At 51.3% G+C, this 20,085-nt stretch overlaps 1 protein-coding gene and 1 long non-coding RNA gene across 3 annotated transcripts in view; one reads left to right on the forward strand and one right to left on the reverse strand.

Moving 5' to 3' along the window:
- The window catches only part of RIN3 (Ras and Rab interactor 3), a 123,249-nt gene that overhangs the window by 37,689 nt on the left and 65,475 nt on the right, over positions 1-20,085 (forward strand). For both annotated transcript variants that reach the window (XM_027066466.2, XM_027066465.2), the window contains exons 2-3: positions 1,695-1,899; positions 16,922-17,039. In XM_027066466.2, coding sequence (XP_026922267.1) covers positions 1,695-1,899; positions 16,922-17,039 — 323 coding nt within the window. The remainder of the gene's footprint in view (positions 1-1,694; positions 1,900-16,921; positions 17,040-20,085) is intronic.
- LOC128316107 (uncharacterized) lies at positions 11,932-15,062 on the reverse strand. The gene is made up of 2 exons (XR_008299621.1): positions 13,009-15,062; positions 11,932-12,680 (listed from the first exon to the last, which is right to left on the reverse strand). It is a non-coding gene; the product is annotated as an uncharacterized LOC128316107 (long non-coding RNA).

The raw sequence follows: 20,085 nt of genomic DNA on the forward strand, positions 1-20,085 counted from the left end.
CATAGCCACATTAAGAAAATAGAAGGACGGACACCTGGGTGGCTTACCTCAGTTAAGCATCCGAGTTTGGCTCAGGTCATGATCTTGTGGTTCATGGGTTTGAGCCCCGCATCGGGCCGTGCACTGACAGTGTGGAATCTGCTTGGAATTCTCTGTCTCCCTGTCTCCACCCCTCCACCCCCACCAAAATAAATAAATAAACTTTTAAAAAAGTAGAAAGAAACAGGTGAAATTAATTTTAATGTTTTCTTTAACCAAATACACTCAAACTATTATTTCAACGTGTCGTCAACATAAAATATTATTAATGAGCAATTTTACAGTCTTTTTTTTTTTTTTTCATATCAAGACTTCAGCTCCTGTGTGTGTTTGATACTCCTAGCAGGTCTCAATTCAGTCAACCCACTTTTAAGAGCTCAATAGCACTGGTCTCTATCTGGGTGGTAGTTAACATGGGTATATGTATGTATGTATATATACGTATACATACATATATACATAATTAACACGGGTATATATATATATAACATATATATATACATACATAATTCTGTCTAGATGTATACTGAAGATTTGTATGTTTCACTGTAAGTTACACTTCAATTTAAAAGTTTTTAAGGGGCTCCTGGGTGGCTCAGTCAGTTAAGGATCCAACTCTTGGTTTTGGCTTGTGAGTTTGGTTTGTGAGTTTGAACCCCACATCAAACTCCACACCCACAGTGCAGAGCCTGCTTGGGATTCTCTCTCTCCCTCTCTTCTCTCTCTCTCTCTCTCTCAAAATAAACAAACTAAAAAATAATAAAAGGGGCACCTGGGTGGCTCAGCCCTTAAGCATCTGACCGAGTCAGGTCATGATCTCACAGTTCGTGCGTTCAAGTCCTACATCAGGTGAGCTTGAGCTGCGCTTCAGGTGAGCACAAGACCGGCTTCAGGTAAAACACCAGCCCCGCTTTGTGAGAGACCGCCGCTTCTCTCTCTCTCTCTCTCTCCCTCCCTCCTTCCCTCCCTCCCTCCCTCTCTCTCTCTGACCCTTGTGGGATTCTCTCTCTCTCTCTCTCTCTCTCTCTGCCCCTGGCTCACTTGCACCCTCTAGAGAGAGGTACAAAAAATGATAATAATAAAAACAATAAAAGTTTTAAAAATTATCTTCAGAGCTCTGTTCCAATGCCCGCTGTGTTTCCCTGAAGCCATCCTGTGTTGGAATTAGCTACTTCTGTTACACTGTGCTTCTGTTATGTTTATCCCAATGCTTCCGCTGCTTGTTTCTGTGCGTATCCAACCCATTTTATTGTAAGCACCCTAAGGGGAAGATCATGGCTTATTTTTTTATTTTTTTTTTCAATTTTTTTTCAATGTTTATTTATTTTTGGGACAGAGAGAGACAGAGCATGAACGGGGCAGGGGCAGAGAGAGAGGGAGACACAGAATCAGAAACAGGCTCCAGGCTCTGAGCCATCAGCCCAGAGCCTGACGCGGGGCTCGAACTCACGGACCGCAAGATCGTGACCTGAGCTGAAGTCGGACGCTTAACCGACTGCGCCACCCAGGCGCCCCATTATTTTTTAATTCCCAAAGGACTCCTGGCTTCACAGATGCTAGATGAATAACTGACCCATTGAACCAAATCCCCGTTTGTTACATACCAGTCTCTGGGCTGGCTGCAGGATGGGCTGATCATTTGATTCTGTTCTCAGTCCTGTTCCAGATGTTGGCAAACAAGGAGAGGAAGAAGAGGAGGAAGGTGGCATGGGGCCCTGTCTGCCGGTCACCCCAAAGAACTGCCTTCCACGGCGGGGTATCAGCGTCCTGGAGAAGCTCATCAAAACGTGCCCGGTGTGGCTGCAGCTGGGTCTGGGCCGGGTGGAGGCAGCCAGGATCCTGCAGCAGGAGGCGGCTGGGGTGAGTTGGGGTCTCTTCACCTTGTGACGGGTGGGCAGGCACAGCCACAAGGAGCTGCCTGGGCTCCCACCCAAGCAGCTGGCCTCTGCACAACCGCCCATCTACATTCCTTTCTTGGGTTTATCAGCTTTTCGACTGGGGTGTCTTTTCCCCAAACTCAGGAGCGAGAGACTGGCGGGAGGTCTGGTGTCCCTGCTGGAGAGCAGGGAACTGTGTGGCTGGCATGGGCTGTTCTGGGCATTCGTGCACCTGCGTTGACACTTGGAGAAGAAAGGGAATGCCTTCAATATTAGGAGACTGGATTGTGGACAGGACCAGGCATCTGGGACCAGAGGGTACCAGAGGATATCAGAGCTGGAGGGACCTGAGAAATCATTTTACACCCCTTTATTTGACATATGAGGATTAGGGGGCTGTGTGTGATGGAGGCAAAAGCTCTTGAGTCAGGCTCTGTGAGTTGAGTGAGCCTCCCTTTCTCTCACTTTGAAATGGGGCCATTAATTAAAGTGCTTTGCTCTAGGTGATAGGGGCATTGCAGGGGAAGAAAGATCCGTAGATAGTGAATCAGAGCTCATCAAATGCCGCCGACCACCACCCCACACATTTTCTGTTCCATGCCACTTCCTTTAAAAAAAAAAATTTGTTTAATTATAAAAGCGATAGGCATATGTATTCACTGTAAAAAAAAAAAATCAAACTGGACAGACATGACAAATTAAGGAGTAGAGTCTCCTCAAAGTTTTTGCCATCTATTCTCTTGTAGCCTCTACTCCACTCCCCAGGAGTCTTTTTTTCGGTTTTCCTTTTTATCGAGGCGAAATTCCCATAACAGAAAATTAACCATTGTCAAGTGCACCATTTAGTACGTTCACAGTGTTGTCCCAGCACCGGTCCTGTCAGACATCTGCCAGCCATTTCCTGGCCCCAACGTGAAGCCCTGCATCCAGTCCCCCCACCCCCACCTCCGCCCCTGCCCCCGGCAACCTCCGGTCTGCTGCCGAAGCCTCTTTTGCTCTAAGTGCATGGTGTGTCCCTCCAGGCATCCTGTACACAGAGCCCCATGTTGATAGCGGCCAGGATTCATTAGGTACTTACTGAGTCCCAGGCACTAGTCTCAGGTCTGTCTGTGAATCATCACTCTTTGGGCTCACAGCAGCCCTCTGAGGTAAGCATTACAATTATGCCCATTTCACAGAGGAGGCAACCGGCAGGCAAAGAAGTTGAGTGACCTCCCCCAGATGACTCAGTGAGCAAGGGCCCGAGCTGAACCCAGGCAGTCTGGCTGCTGCTGTGCTGTCTGATACACGCACGTGCAGGTGGAATCATGCCTTTCGGCCGCTGAGCACTCCTCCGGGGTTCAGCGTCGATGCAGTATGCAGTCTACGTGCGCTGTGTCCAGGGAATGGTCCAAGCTCCCGAATACACGGGGCTCGGCTGATTAGTGGACTCATTCACCTTGGACTAGATAGAATCCATCAAGTCCGCAGTTCCAGGATTACCGGAACTTAGGGGCTTCCAGCCACGTCCCAACTTCCCTTTGTCACAGGTGCCCCTGCCCTAGGGAGTGGGGACCCTCACTCTTAGGGAGTGAGGCCGGACAGCCCAGCAGGATCCTTCCCAGCTCAAGGGAGGCCTCCTCTGGGTATGGTGGCAGGTGCCCCGCGGGCCAGGCGAGTCCCACCACAGCACCAGGGGCAGCCTGGGAGTCTGTAGATCCCTCTGGAGGGATGAGCAGGGAGGGAGCTCGAAGGGCAGGCTGTGAGACTATCGTGCTCGAGAAAACAAGGTCTGTTGTTTCGTCCTTCCCCGCCATAAAGTTTTCTGTTTGGAAATAACTGACGACTTCAGAGCGGATGATAAAACCGTTTGGAAAAACGGAGTCGGGGGCTCAGGCCAGTGAGTGTCCCAGTCAATGTTCCCAGGCCCCAGGCCCTGAGAAACATCCTCTTCCCTATTAGGTTCTTTTTTTTTTTTTTTTTTTTTTTTGTTTTTTTAGTGTTTATTTTTGAGAGAGAGAGAGAGAGAGAGCTGGGGAGGGGCAGAGAGAGAGGGAGACACAGAAACTGAAGCAGGCTCCAGGCTCTGAGCTGTCAGGACAGAGCCCAACGCGGGGCTCAAACTCATGCCACTGTGAGATCATGGCACACTTTAACCAACTGAGCCACCCAGGAGCCCCGACTCTTCTCTATTAGGTTCTGAGCGGATTAGCTTCCCACCCTTCCCAGAGGCGATGCAGCTCAAAAACAGCCCCAAGTGCAATGTTTTGATGCTGAGGGATGGCCATTTTCTGGAGCTTTCTTAGTCACTGGGAGAGGTGTGCCCCGGGCGTGGGTGTAGATGTGGGTGGATAGCACAGTAAGGACCCTTCCCAGGAGAAGGCAGATGCGTCTCCAGGGCTAGCTGGGCTGGGCCGAGGTCTTGACTGCTCTGCGCCCGAAGGGTTCAGCCCTCGCTTCAAAAACTTTAAGATAACCCCAACTCACAACAACAACAGTGGTTCTATGTGAAGAATGCTTACTGATGCCAGGCCCTGTATTGGCATTAACGTCAAGTACTATATGATGTCGTCTCATTGAATCCTCGGGATAATTCTGTGGGACTGACTCTGCTTTTATCCCCAGTTTACAGATGATGAAACTGAGGCTAACAGGAACATTTCTAGTTTGGGCTTCCCTCGAAGCAGACCCCGAGATGAGGATTTGAGTTCAAGAGGTTTATTTGGAAGGTGACCCCAGGGAGCACCAGCAGGGGAAGTAAGACAGGGAAGGGAAGGGAAGGGAGGCAGCTGATAAAAGGTATGTATGTGATCATGCAAGTTACCTCTGGGCAAAGAGGAGTGAATCTTGCTGGAGCACTCTAGGAGCCAGTGTAGAACACGCATCTCAAGGTCATCCCACATCTCAAGGTCATCCCCCCACTCTCAAGGGACGAGAAAGCAGTTGTTGTCTGCCAACCCCTGAGAACCGTTGGTTCAAGGCTGTGGAGGTGAGGATTCATGTTCCAGCACCTCCTGTCTGCCCTGAGTATGAGAAGACCTGACCCTGGCCAGAAAGCGGTGCTGAGCTCTGGAGTGATGTGGGCAGACTTCCTGGAGGAGGCAGATGCTGAGCTGGGTCATGTGGCACGGATGGGCAGGACTGAGATGGGGGGAGCTGAGAGGTTCATTGGAGAGTTGGTGGGTGTGAGAACCGTACAGGCTGAGCCCCAGAGGTCGGCATGAGCTGGGCCGGGGCACACGGCGATGGACCTATGATCCGGGGGCTGAGTCTAGCAAATAGAAAGCTTCTCCAGGGCTAGGTCCTAAAGTGACCCCACGCCCAGAGGCCTGAATCAGATCCTGGGAGTAAGACCATAGCTAACATTGAGACAGAAGGCAACTGCCCTAAAGGAGGTCAGACAGGCCCTCGCTCGGTTCCCGCTCGCTGCCCCTCGGAGGCCGCAGGAGCAGGGCCAGCCCTGAGAACAACAGAATTAGAGCAGATGCACCTTCTGTCGGCTTCCCTGCCCTCTGCCTTTACCCCGGACTCCTCCTCTTCTATATTTTCAAGCAGAAGCCAAGCCCTAAGCTCACACTCTGATAACAACGATGGGCCAACTTTTACCCAGAGTTTTCCCCAGAGTTGCTCTTTGCACAACCTGATCCATTCTCACGGCGATTTCTGTCAGGTAGTAAGTGTTACTAGTCTCCCCATTTCCAGATGAGGAAACAAAGGCACGAGAGGTTCACTCACTTGCCTGAGGCCACACGACTGGTGAGCACAGAATCTGCATGGTGTGATTCATCGAAGGCCCTTTGCTGGGTACCTTCATCCCACACGATGGCCTGAAACTCAGCTAGAGTGTTGCTTTCTTTGCTTTTAAAGCTGCAGCCACTGCAGGTGACTTCCAGGCTGTGAGAGAGAGAAGGGTCTCCAGAGATGGCCTGGACCCACCCTTCCTGATGTGGAGGGTACTTCTTCCTGTCCATGCGAATGGTCAAGAGACTGGGCATCCTTCCCCCTTGCCCCCACACCAGTATCTCTGTGACCTTGACCACGACCCACCCCCTCCACCTCTCCCTGTCTCTCCTCCCTGCAGCCTGCTTCTCTGATAAGGTGTTGGGAACATACTGGCCCATTTTTTATTTGTGTGTATCCAGAAACCAGGCAATCGAAAAGCCACCTTTATTCCATCTGCACCCAAACATTGTTGTGTTTAAAAAACAAAAACAAAAACAAAAACAAAAAAAAAACACACTTATTTTGGAAATTTGAGATTTGCAGAACAGTTGCAAAGATAGTATAGGGAGCTCCCAAATACTCCTCACCCAGTTTCTGCTATAGTTAACATCTAACGTTAGTAGGATACATTTGTCACAATTAATGAAACAATATCGATACATTCATGTTAACTAAAGCCCACAGCTTGTACCCAGTGTCCATTTTCTGTCCCAGCATCTCCTCCAGGGCACCACATTACATTTAGTCGCAGTGTCTTCTCAGGCTTGTCTTGACTGTGACAGTTTCTCAGGCCTTCTTTGTTGTTCGATGGCCTTGACAGTGTTGAGGGATACAGGTATTTTAAGGTATTTTGTAGGAGGGCCCTCGGTTGGGATTTATCTGATGGTTAGACTAGCGTTATGGGGCTGTTCTCATCACATCATGTCAAAGGCACCTACTATCAACATGACTTACCACTCACTGTTAATATTGACCTTGCTCACCTGGCTGAGGTTGTGCTCAGGTTTCCCCTTGGCAAAGTTAACTGTTTCCCCCTTCTGTACTGCCCTCTTTGGCAGGAAGCCACTGTGCATACGGCCCACCCTCAGGGAGTGGGGAATCCTTACTACCTACGTCAATTATTTGGAGCTCTTCTGCACAAGATCTTTTTTGTGTCCTCTCCATTTATTTATTCATTTATTTATTTATTTTTTAATGTTTATTTATTTTTGACAGAGACAGAGCATGAGCGGGGTAGAGGCAGAGAGAGAGACACACACACACAGAATCTGAAACAGGCTCCAGGCTCTGAGCTGTCAGCACAGAGCTCGATGAGGGGCCCGAACCCACAGGCTGTGAGATCGTAACCTGAGCCGAAGTCAGATGCTTAACCAACCGAGCCACCCAGGCACCCCTCCATTTATTTGTTTATTCAATCATTTAGTTGTATCAATATCGATTCATGGATATTGATTTCAATGCTTTGGGTTATAATCCAATACTATTTTAATTATTTTGTTGCTCAAATTGTTCCAACTTTGGCCATCGGGAGCTCTTTCAGTTGCCTCCTGAGTCCCTTTGACATACGCCCATCATCACCTGCGCGCGTGTGTGTTTGGTCTTTGGAGCACTTCCTTACTTTCTGACTGCATGCTTCTTGTATATTTCTTTTTTTTTTTTAATTTTTTAAATGTTTATTTATTTTTGAGAGACAGCATGAACAGGGGCAGGGCAGAGAGAGCTGGAGACACAGAATCTGAAGCAGGTTCCAGGCTCTGAGCTGTCAGCACAGAGCCCGATGTGGGGCTCGAACTCATCAGCGGTGAAATCATGACCTGAGCTGAAGTCGGACACTTAACCAACTGAGCCACCCAGGCGCACGTGTATATTGCTTGCCCCAGTCCTGGAATCAGCCATTTCTCCAAGATGCCCTGGTTCCTTTCATTAGAAAATAATATTAGAAAGCAAGATTGGGGTGTTATGTTTGTTTATTGCTACTGGAGTATCATTGCTTGGGGGACAGAAGATAGCTTTTAATGAAAGAAATCTCTTGTAAGATTGCTTTTGTGGTGGGGGTTTAGCTCAATAGTTGCAGCAGCCTAGTTGTGATACAGACCAGCCACACAGGTGGTTCAAGGCACCTTCCCCAGGTGTGAGTCAAGGAATACCGATTCCGTTCAAGGTGAGTTTGGAAAGGGGTTGGGTGCCTGGTGGCTCAGCCGGTTAAGCATCTGACTCTTGACTTCAGCTCAGGTCATAATCTCATGAACTGTGAGATCATTCCCTGTGTCCAGCTTGGTGCTGATAGCGTGGAGCCTGCTTGGGATTGTCTTTCTCCCTCTCCCTCTGCCCCTCCCCTGCTCACGCACTCTCTCAAAATAAATTAAAAAACTTCAAAAGATTAGTTTGGCAAAAGCATCAGGGAAGCCCCTCTCTTGCCCCTTCGGGGTGCTGGGGCCAGGAAGGAAGGCACAGTCAACACTTAGGGCAGACCTACTGTGTGCCACACACCATCTGTCATCTTTCCAACAGCCCTGCAGAACAGGGAGCGGGCTTTCTATTTTACCCCTGAGGAAACCCAACGCCCATGGTAAGGAGCCTGCCCTGAGTAATAGCTGCTAAATGGTCAAGTGCGATTGGAAGCCACCAACTGACTGCCTTCAAAGGCTTTAAAAAAATACAATGTCTCGGGGCGCCTGGGTGGTGCAGTCAGTTGAGCGTCCTTCAGCTCAGGTCATGATCTCACGGTTTGTGAGTTCGAGCCCCGCGTCGGGCTCTGTGCTGACAGCTTGGAGCCTGGAGCCTGCTTCCAATTCTGTGTCTCCCTCTCTCTCTACCCCTCCCCGGCTCATGCTCTGTCTCTCTCTCTCTCTCAAAAATGAATATACTTAAAAAAAAATGCAATGTCTCGGCCTCATTCCCAGAAATGCGGATTTTTTTTTTTTTTTTTTTTTTTTTTTGGTCTGGAGTAAGGGCTCAGGCACCAACGTGTTTTAACAGCTCCTAGGTGATTCTGATGTGCAGCCAGGATTGAGAAACTCCATCCACTCCATGCCTTGCCACCACTTCATTATCAGTAACGGGAAACGTGGGTCATGTGTCCAGAGTGGCCTCTAGAGCCATGGCAGCCCCTGAGTTTGTGGCCTCTGGGAAGGACCAGCCACTTCTGTTGCTGCTCGGATGGGCATGATTGGAAAATTTCCCCAAGCAATGGGAAAATAGTCCTAAAATAACAGAAGTAGAAAAGCAGACAGCTCTGGATTGTCCAGGCCAAAAATGGATCATAAAAATAAAATCATTATTGTGTCTTGGGCTTTGGGTTTGTATATATTTATTTGGAGAGGAGGAAGGGCCCGTAGTGACTGCATAGTTCTCTCCCGAAGCATATTCTGTCCAGCTGTTACTGAAATCAGTTGGGCTTTCCAAAAACCCACACTGGCGAAGGGTAGACAGGAAGAGGCTCCTACAGCCGTCTGTGGCGGCCTCGTGGACTGCAGGCATTTACCCGTGAAACGCCCTGTGCAAGCCCGTCAGGATCTGGGCAAGCCCCCAGGGCACTGATGCTGGGAGAGAATCTTCTGGAAGGAAGGAGTTGTGGGACCCTCCCACCCCCTTGCCCTCCCTAGACTGGAAAAGCCAGCTCAGAGGGGGGAAGTGACTTGCCAGAGGACACAGCAAACCAGGGTCGGAACTAGGAGGGACACCCAGTGTCCTGCCTTGCAGCCCAGTGCTCTGACCACTACCCCACTGTTGTTTTGGGCGTGGGGACGGGAGGACCCTAGCTCTTTAGAGAAAATCGGACCCCCTGGGATGCCTAGGTGGCTCCGTCAGTTGAGCCTCGGACTTCGGCTCAGGTCATGATCTCACACTTCATGGGTTCGAGCCCCGTGTCGGGCTCTGTGCTGACAGCTCAGAGCCTGCTTCAGATCCTCTGTCCCCATCGCTCTCTGCCCCCACCCCCCGCTGGTTCTCTAAATAAATAAACAAACTTTTCAAGACAGGGGTGGGGGGGTGGGAAGAGGGCACAGAAGGAGTGGGCTGATTCAGATGTCGGCCCAACGGGGCACCAAACTGTACTTGTTCCCACAGAGGAGAGAGGTTGAGTGAGGACGCTGGGGCACAGCAAGGTTTGTTGGTGGCCTGGTTAACAGGGGAAGACTCAGGAGTGGCGGTGGATGGTACAGAGGGCAAGACTGTGAACTGTTGCACTCGTTATGACCCCGGGAAGCCCACAGGCACAGGTTTCCTGCAGGTGGACAAAGAAGGCTGGACTTGTCACCTCCTGTTCCCTCACTGCCCACCTTGAGCTTATCCTTGTCTCTGGGCCGAGGCCTGACATCTGGACCCGGCCTCACTGCAAGTGCCTGGGGCCTCACATGCTTCCTTTCTGACTCATGGAGCCATCCACAAACAGTGGAGGATAGGAATGCTACCTCTGTACAGCAGGGGTTTCTGTGCCATTTGCCCTCAGGGCTCGGAGGCCGGTAGAGGGTCTCTGGGGAAGGGAGGCACCAAATACTGAGAGCTTATTATGTAGCAGGCATCCGGAAGGCACCTGTGCAGTTCTTCTGATAATCACTTGAGGCACTGCGTCAGCCGGGCATGCTTTTGGCTTCAAGTAACAGCAAACCCAGCCTGTGGTAACTTGAGCCATAAAGCTATGACTGTTTGTGTAATGAGGAATGTGGAAGTTGGGGCCCAGGGTTAGTTTAGCAGCTAACCGATGTCCTTAGAACCCAGGGTCTTTCCACCTTTCTGTTCCCCCATCTTCAAGGTGTTGGCTTTGTGTCCTCAGATTTGTCACCTCATAGTTACAAAAGGGCAGCTGCAGCTCCAGCCATCTCACCCATTCAAAGGCAGGTGGTCACAGGCAAACGGCTTTCTTCTCCTAGACTCAGTCTTTTTGCCAGGGAACGCATATTTTTTAGATGCCTTTTTGGTCACCCCTAACTGCAAGGGAGGTTGGGAAAGGGGATGAATGGTAGAAAGGAGCAGAAGAACCATGATTGGCTTTGACCAAACATGATTCATCTCCTGAGGCAGGATCCGTTGCAGCCAGGTCAGAATTGGGGTTGGTTAGCAAGAAAGGGAAGACATTAGTTCTTGGGGAGCTAACTCCTAGCGACTGTCACCAGCAGGAACTATCATGATCCCATTTTCCAGAGGAAGAGGCAGCCCCAGAGGGACCACACAGCTCGGAGTGGCTGAGCTAAGAATGGAACTCAGAGTTATCTCGCTCTAGAGCTGCAGGCTGAAGTTCTATGTGGAAGGGCCCCAAAGCCCAACGCTCTGAACGTTCCCCTTTCTCTCTCTCTTTCTGCTGGTCCTGCCCCCATACTTTTCCCATCTGCACAATGGGTAAAATACTCCAGACCCTAGGGAGGGAGTTGCTGCAAGGTACCTAAAACCTCTAGCCTGGCGCCTAGCATAGGACGCATGCTCGGTTGACAACGTGGGTTGGTGGCGTTGGAGGACGTGTCCTGTAGTGGTCACAACTGTGGCCTGAAGGTCACTGGCCTCGCATTCTCGTCCTGGCTCTGCCACTGACGACTGATGTGATCTCAGGAGGTCTTTTTGCATTGCTGGGTCTTCGTTTCTTTGGCTGGAGAGTGGGGATCTGGGCATGCTCCTGGCCTTCAAATATCCCCCCACCCCTGCCTCCAGAGAGCTTGGGGGCCCCTGCATGGCTCCTCACAGAAAGAAGAGAGGAGGGGGTTCCCAAAGGATGAGGCCCAAGTCCATACCCCGGATGGCTGTATCATTACCTACTGTTGCATGACAAATCACTTGAAATTTCGGTGGCCTAAAATAGTCACCGTTTGATTTGCTCACAGTTCTGTGGGTTAGCGATCCAGGCTGGGTTCTGCTGAGCACCGCGGCTGGTGCTCACCCGGGCTCGGCCACGCAGCCACAGTCAGCTGGCAGCTGGGCTGGGGCTGGCTGGCCTGACACGGGCTCACTCACCTGTCTGGCCCCTGGGGGTGGGCTGCTGGCTGGGCCGCGTGACTCCAGCGGACTCACTCAGATGTCCTCACGTGACACCTATGGTCCAAAAGGGTCAACACAGAAACTGACCTGCCTCTTCAAAGCCTAGGCTCAGAACTCCAGAGTTCCCATCTGCTGCGTTCCTTTGGTCCAAGCAAGCCCCAAGGCTACCCTTCCAGGTGTGGGGGAGTTGATGAGAGAAGCTGCAAAGAATTTGTGGCCACTTTTAATCCCCCATGCAGGGGAACAGTCTTTTCGTCCTTATTCCTATATCTCCCTTTGGAAAAAGGTACATAATAGTCATCTTACTAATAACTCGTGTCTTTTAAAGTTTATTTATTTATTTTGGGGGGGGGGGCAGTGCACGAGCAGGGGAGGGGCAGAGAGAGAGGTGGGGAGGGAGAGAATCCCAAGCAGGCTCCTCACTGTCAGTGCAGAGCCTGATGCAGGACTGGATCTCATGAACCAAGAGATCACGATGTGAGCCAAGATTAAGAGTCAGATGCTTAACTGACTGAGCCACCCAGGCACCCCTCAAATATTTATTTATTTATCAAATGAGATTATGCCTGTAACAATCTTAGCATGTGGTTTAGTGCTCAGTAAATGGTAGCAGTCTACTATAATAATAAAGATTATTAGCACTATTTACTTATTAAGTGCATACCGGGTGTCAGGTGTTTTATGTACGTCATCAGCAATTCTCAACGGCAGCCCCGAAAGGTGGATGTTATCATTCTCATGCTCAGAAGAGGAAAGGAACTTGCCCGTGGATCCAATAGCTAGTGAGTAGCAGAGCTGGGATCTGGGTCCCACTGTAGCTCTAAAAAGCTAGCTGCAGCGGGGGCAGAACGAGAAGTGAAGGGGGCTTGGAGAATTTGCACACAGGACCCCCCAAAGGTGTGGGAGAACGAGCTCTGAGGGGCCCATCCAGCACTGCGGCCTCCTACGTACTCACCTGCAGCAACCATTGTGGGCAATACCTCCTTAGAGTAGAAGTCGTGGTCACCAGTCGTGAGGCTGGGGGTGAGGGGTTCACAGACAGCTCGCACCGATGGTCTTCCTCCCGACGCTGACTTTGGCCGGACTCTGCCGAGTCTAAGCATAGGAGACTCACCATAACCTAGAATGCTTGCAGGAGTCACTATGGTTATTTAGAATATTATAATATGCATCATCGTACCTATCCTCACTTGGCTGCACAGCGACACTGTGTCTGGAGTGCGGTCTGTGGCTATTTCCCAGGAGGGACCCTGTGACTAGCTGAGCAGCTAAACCCTCCCAAAGGGGAACACAGAACACTGTCCAAAGGACAGTGGCCCAGGCAGACCCCTGTCAGTGGCCCCCCTCCCTCATGGCCCCACTAGCCCGCAGCCTCTCTGTGCACCGCCCCCCCCCCCCCTCCAAACTTTCCCCAGTGCCTTACCTTGGCTTTTCAGATAAGAGCCCCAGGACTTGGCCATGGTAGAGGGAAGTGCCATGTGAGGCTTTGTGGCCATGCAGAAACGGTGGGTGTTGGGCATTCAGAACTGGGGACTTGTCAGAGTCCAGCCTGGGGGACTTTCCACCCCTGCCCACGCCCCTGCCCCTCAAAAAGCAGATGACACAGGCAGGAGGGCTATAAATAAGTGAGCCGCTCCTGGCGACACCTTGGTCTGCGTCTTCCTCCTGCCCTTCGCATCTGCGTGGCCTCGGGTTTGTTTTTCCTCTCTGTAGCCTGAGTCTTCACCCGTCAAAGAGGATGGCAACAGTACCTACTCCACAGGGCTGTGGGGAGAACGAGTGAGGCCAAATGTAAGGGACGAACGTGGCACAGAGCACAGACGTCAGCCGCGGTTTCAGCTTCTGGCTCCTCACCGTCGACTGAACCACGCTCTCAGGGAAGCACCTCCTGGTTCCTTTGCACAGTAAACACGTGTGGCAGACTTATCCTCAGTTCTAGGTGGAGCCCGAGACCGGGAGACAGAAGACCAAAACCCTGCTGGGGGGGGAGGGGGGGGGTTGCAAACGGAGAATGAATCCTTAGTGAGCATCTGTGGAGACCCGACTGTCCCACTGGGTGCTTCCCTGTGCAATATCTCCGCGGCTTCCAATACGGAGGGGCGGGGCTTTGGCTCTTTTTTTGTTTCTGCTGGGTAGTCTGGTGTTATTCTCCGCATTTACAGATCAGATCAGAACACTGAGGCTCAGGGGAGCCACAGAATCACCCAGGGCCACCGAGCTCATGTCTGGCTGCTCAGGGCCTTCCGGGGGCCCAAGAAAAATACAGATTGTGACAGACTGACTCTCCTCCCAGCTGGAGAAGTTATCTTCTTCCTTTCCGTAAACATGGGGGTGGAGCACAGGGCTGATGTGTGAGCAGAGTGGAGAAATCTAGAAATAAGTCCTTGCTGGGTGTGAAAGAGCCAGGGAGCTTGCAGGGCACGAGGAGGTCCCATTTGAGGCTGGCACCCGTGCTTTGTCATGGCAGTCAACCAAGAGAGAGCTCAGCGTGGGGTCACAATAGTCCAAGAAGAAGGCGATGCCAGTAGAGGGAGAAATATATGTTGGGGCTACGGCCCTGGCCCTTTGTAGGTCTCTCGCTCTCTCTCTCTCACTCTCTGACCGCGTTCATCCTTCTTATAGGCATCCTGATTGTCTTCTCTTCTCTTTTACTTGAAAAAATAAAAATAGTTGGTGGCATTTGCACTCACGGGTCATGAGCCACAGTTTGGAAAACACTGGCCTTCCTTCCCGTGCCCTGTTCCCCAGAGCTCCAGGCAAGAGGCCCTGGGGCAGCCCGGAGTCCACTCATTCCACACTCACCACCCCCCCACGTACATACTCACTCACTCACTCACTGCTTTGGCAACAATTCTGCAGCGCCCGCGGGGGTCCTACAATTCAGCCCGGTTCTGACACGAAGTACCTGGAGTGAGTGCAGACCCCGTAGGTTAAAGAGCAGGGTCCCCAACGAGACTGCCCTTACTTCAGATGCCAGACACAAGTGGGGTCCCCAGGCTACCCAGACTTCTGACTTGGCTTTAAACCTGACGGCCCCCCTTCAGAGTTGATCATTCACTGAATGACTCTGAGAACTCACTGCAGTGACTCTATTTCTGCTGACCCTTTTATTCTGAAGGACACAACTCAAGAGCAGCTAGGGACAGAGACGGATAGGGGTGAGGTCTGGGGTGGGGAGGGGCGCACAGAGCTCCCGTTCCCTCCCCCTGGTGGAATCCAGGCACAGCACCCCTGACACATCTATGTGTTCACCAACCAGAAATCTCCACGGAGTTTTATCTCCTGGGCATGACTGGGCCGACTAACATGTTGGCCATCCAGTCTGCAGCTCCCCGGAGAGGCAGAGGTGGGGCTGAAAGTTCCAACCCTCCATTCCCCACCCCCCACCCCCCACCCCCGCTGTTTTTTCTGTGGCCAGCCCCTCCTTTGACACCAAGGGCTGCCATGAGTCACCTGTTAGTGTGAATTCAGGTACAGTCAAAACGGCTCATTATGAATAATAAAGGACACTTATCACTCAGGAAATTCCAAGGGTTTTTGTAGCTCTGTGCCAGGAACCTGAGACAAAGACCAGATCCCCTTTTCATTATACTACACTCCCCCACCCCCACACCCCCACACCCCCACAGACTCACCCTCACATTCCCACACACACTGCTGGTTCCCATCCAGCCCAGGCGGAAGACAGCTTGACCTTGGGCCTCTGAAGCAAAGGCCAGATAAACCCTTTTCTCTGCAAGACCGTGTGTTCCTGAGGCCAGATCAGGTTCAGGTGAACACATCGGTTCAGCGATGCCACAGCTCTGCATGAGGCGAGGCCGTGCAGGGGGCTCAGGCGTCCTCTCTGCGTGCAGGGTGGGGGCTGCAGAAGGCTTCTAGAGGTAAGCCAGCCTCTGCTGGGTCCCCTAGGGAAGGCCAGCTTCCAGGCTGGGGCACATTTGTAGGCAGCATGTCACCTGCATTTCCACCCCCAGAAGCCTCCCTCCTGTCCTCGTCTGTCCTCTCCCATCCACTCCAGGCTCTCATGCTCTCTCCACTCTGCCTTGCTCCAGGAGAGGGGCTGGTAAACTTCCAACCACAGTTGAGTGACTCATGGGCTCATTGTGTCACTGCTCCCAAAGGAGCCCAGCTTCTCTGGGCCGGGTGCAGGGGGTACGGGGGTGACTGAGTGCCCAGGATCCAAGTCGAAGGGCATTACTTGTCTCTCTCTACCTCAGCTTCCTCCTCTCTAAAATGGGGATAATGGTAACACCTTCCAGGGGCACCTGAGTGGTTTAGTCAGTTAAGCGTCTGACTTTGGCTTCGGTCATGATCTCACGGTTTGTGAGTTCAAGCCCCACATCGGGCTCTGTGCTCACAGCTCCGAGCCTGCTTCAGGTTCTCTGTCTCCCTCTCTCTCTCTCTCTGCCCCTCCCCTCCTCAAAAATAAATAAATATTTTAAAATAATAGTAATAATAATAGCAACCCCCCCCCCCCCAGCTTTAATAAGGGAACTAAGCGAGATCATGGAATCTAATCACCTGGGGTTAAAGCCTGAGGCAGACTAGGGAGGCAGTAGGTGTGGGCTGCTATTAATCAATATTAGTATAATGTTTTCTTAACAGTTATAATAACGAAAGCAGAGAATCTGGAGTATCATGAAATGGGAGAGAGGACAGTGTGCCTTGGTGGGGAAAGGGAAAACGTGCCATTTTCATGCTTCTCCAGAGCGTCTCGTGCCTGGGGCCACATCCCTGGGGCCGCATTCTTGGGGATGCCCTGGTGGCCCTGTTCCCCAGCCTTCCCTCAGCATCTCTGGCCAGACTCCTGGTCTTCCACGCTCTAGCCCAGGAGCTTGGGACCTGAGTGGGGGAGGCTTTAGACCTCAGGGTGGGGACGGGTGGAGGTGAGCATACATGTTGGGGTGTGACTTGAAAATCAACATGACTGCCCCTACCTTAGAGCTTTTCTGTGTGTGTATGCCGGACCCCTACCCATATCAGAATCAGCCCATTCTGAACCCTTCCCACCCAACCAGCATCCCCGGGGTGGGGCACAGGAATCCGCATTTTAAACACCCCCATCAAACTCTGTGTCTACAATACAGAATTCTTTAGGAAACATTGATTTAGTTGACCGCCCCCCCCCCCCCCGTGGGCCTATGAGAAATGGAGACTCAGGAGCAGGGGACGTGGGCCAGGTGACACGTGGCTCTTGGGGCAGAATCCCCAGTTCCCCTGAGGGATGCTTGCCTCCTTGTTTCTGGAACATTCTGGATGACTTCCAGCTCACTGCTGTCCTTCTAACCTTCACCCAAATCTTTGACTCATGGAGCTGCCCCCTCCTTCCATTGTAGACGTTCCTGGTCTGCCGGGACAGCAGCTTGAAGCACCTGGTGCTCTGTGTCCACTTCCCTTCCCTGAACGACAGCTCGTCCGAGGTGCTCGAATACACCATTAAAGAAGAAAAATCGAGTAAGTACCTTCCTGTGCTGGCCCCTGACCACACAGCAGCAGAAGATGCTACACCACACTACCACAGACACTCCCATCTGGTCAGAAGGGTTTAAAATAGGAAGGCTGGGAGGACTTTCAGCCCCCCAGAGTTATCTGGCCGGGTTTGTTGTGAACTCAGTTTATCACTCACAGTCGATGTATTTCCGCTCACTCCTATCACAGCCTGTTGGCTTTGCTTCCTCTTGGCCGCCATGAAGCTTCTTCTGGTTAGCTCAGGCTGGAGAAACTGAATAAAAGGAGAGGAACTGTCTGGATCCCTGGTCCCAGTGATAGCTCGGCACACACCCCAACCTTGATCTTGGACAAGTCACTTAACCTCCCTGAGTCCATTTTCTCGTCTGTCAGATGCACATAACAGTCACTGTCCTGCCGGAGTCACAGGGCCTTTGTGAGGGTCAAATGGGCAGGCAGTTTGGAAGACAGAAATCCTGTGTGTGCACAGGGCTGTGGGGAGCAGGCCTGGGGCCCATGGGAAAATGTTTTGGGGCCTCTGATCAAGGGCGGTTTGTACTGATACACAGTGAAAGGGTCCGGGCCTCTCGCAGACCATGCCAGGTCTAGCCAAAAAGCCTAGAAGTTAGAAAAATCTATAGAAAATTCCAGGCATCCAGCTTAGGTCCTCTTAAAAATCCGGAGGGTGTGGAAAGCTTTTTACCCTTAGTTAGAAACAGAGTGAAAAGAGTTAAAGAAGACAATAAAATATGTATGAAGTATATTTCGTAAATATATATTTATATAACATGTAAATATAATAAATATTTTGAGATATTTATTAAATATTCTGGAGTAGTTCTCAGGAAACACTTGTGCCCAACACTGAGCAGATACACAGATGAATAGGCTCTTGGCCTCAAGGGTCTCCCAGTCTAGTTGGGGGGGGGGGCTTGGTGGGGGTGGGAGGGACACAGACACACACTTGCTGTGCAGTGTGACAGGGGTGACTGCAGAAGGTGGGAAGGATTCCAGGAGAGCAGGAACAAGGAGAGAACACAGGCTGGGTCCCAAAGGGAGACCAGTGGGTATCCATGCGCTTAGAAGCTAATCTAGCTCCAGAGGTGGATGTGGATGAGAAAGCAGAAGCAGGTTGCTCAAGGGGGCCTTTCCACAGAGACCCTGACTCACTGTATGTTCAGCACATGGTTATTGAGTATCTCCCCTGTGTCAGGAGCTGTTCTACCACTGGGACCACAACATGAGACAAAACACAGCCTCAGCCTCTCCGGGCTGATGTTCGGGTGAAGGGAGGAGACGGTAAACAAGTAACAATACAGGGTGACCTTGAGCTGAAGAGTCCCTGCTGTGTAGAATGTGGAAATGGGAAGATCAGCCAGCTGCCTCAATATCAACAAAAAGTGTAAGGGCTTAAGCCCAGAAGAGGCTAGTGTCTGCTCCTGTGCAAGATTCCTCAGCAGCAGCGGGGAAAGCTCTTTGGGGGGCGGGGGGCTCTGCAGCAGGAGCAGGCAGCCTCCCAGTTCAGAGTCTTGTGCAGGAAATGGGTCTGTCACTTGTGCTTGCATTCCATTGGCTAGAGTGCGGTCATATGACCACACCCAACTGCAAGGGAGACTGGGAAATGTGGTCCTGGCTTGTGCCCAGGCAGAAGCAGAGGACTTGGATTTTGGTGAAAGGCTGAGAGTCTGTGAGGGGGTAGAGTATGTGGGGTTGTTACTTTAGATGGCAAACCAGTGACCTCTGTCCTGCAGTGTCCAGCAAGGAAGAAAGTGTAGGGATCTCAAAGAGGAAGGAGGGTCATAGTTTTCCCAAGCCAGGGTATATAGCACCTTCTAATGACTGCAGAAGGGGGAGGTTGTTTGGGGCTCCTACTGTTCTCCAAGAACCCGGGCCCTTTCATGGATGTTCTCAGCAGGTGCCTGGGGGTGCACAGACCCCGGGTGCGTGTTTGACCATCAGCCGAGTTCAAAGACTCGCCTGCCCAGGCACTAGTTACCTGCAGTCCTTTAGAAACCTGATAGCCAGTTGTGCTCTTGAATTTCAACACCAGCATGGAGAAAGTAGCTGAAGGTGGGCATGTGCTCTAGAAGTGCAAGGAGGGAGCTTTGCTCAAGGGCAGGCTGATAAGGAAGGCTTCTCAGAGGAGAGGGGAACCGGGCTGGACTGACAGACTGGAAGATCTGCTTTTCTCCTTTGCCCCTCGCTTCCTTCCCACTTCCCCGCCCTAGCTCCAGGGTAATCACTTCTAAGTCTTTCCAACCCAGTTACACTTCCTGGCCTTTGGGGACTTGGTCAGAAAGCATGCACAAGTCCTACCCAATGGAACCAGGATGTCATGTCTGGCTGCAAATGTCTCATTTCCAATCGGGAGCCCAAGCCACAAACCAAGGCACTTAGCTCCCTTTTCCAGATTCATATCTTCCTCCCAGGACCGTGTGGTAGAATCTCACTTCCCACTCTGAAACACTCAGTGCTCAACTTTGCCGAAAAGACCATCAAAACCCAAACCCCAAATCCTTCCTGTGACATAACTCTTCCAATCATGATTTGTGTCCATTCACTGTGACCGCACAGATGTCATCTATAAGTTTGCATGTGTTTTTCTTTGGCTCTTTCTGTATATTACTCTGGCGCTCCGCCAAACCTCACACTCCTGAACCCAGACAACATCAAGAATGTACCAGGTGATGTGTTTCTGTGCTTCCTTGATTCACCGTTCTGATCTTTTTGGTCTCTTTCCTCATTCAGTACCTGTCTCCTTAACATGGTGATCGAGCACAGACTACAGAAGCCACCGCCTGTGTTTGAATCCCAGTTCTGTCTTTCACTACCTGTGTGACCTCTCCAGGCCTTACTTAGCCTCTCCAGGCTTCTACGATGGGAAGGATAATGGTGTCTCCCTCATAGGGGTGCTTGCAGGAATTAGTGTGTCTAAATTACTTAGGACAGAGGCACCTGGGTGGCTTAGTCAGTTAAGCATCCGACTCTTGGTATCCGTTCCGGTCATGATCTCATGATTAGTGGGATCGAGCCCTGAGTCAGGCTCTGTGCT

This window comes from Acinonyx jubatus, chromosome B3 (assembly GCF_027475565.1).
Source record: "Acinonyx jubatus isolate Ajub_Pintada_27869175 chromosome B3, VMU_Ajub_asm_v1.0, whole genome shotgun sequence".
Classification (NCBI taxonomy): Eukaryota; Metazoa; Chordata; class Mammalia; order Carnivora; family Felidae; genus Acinonyx; species Acinonyx jubatus.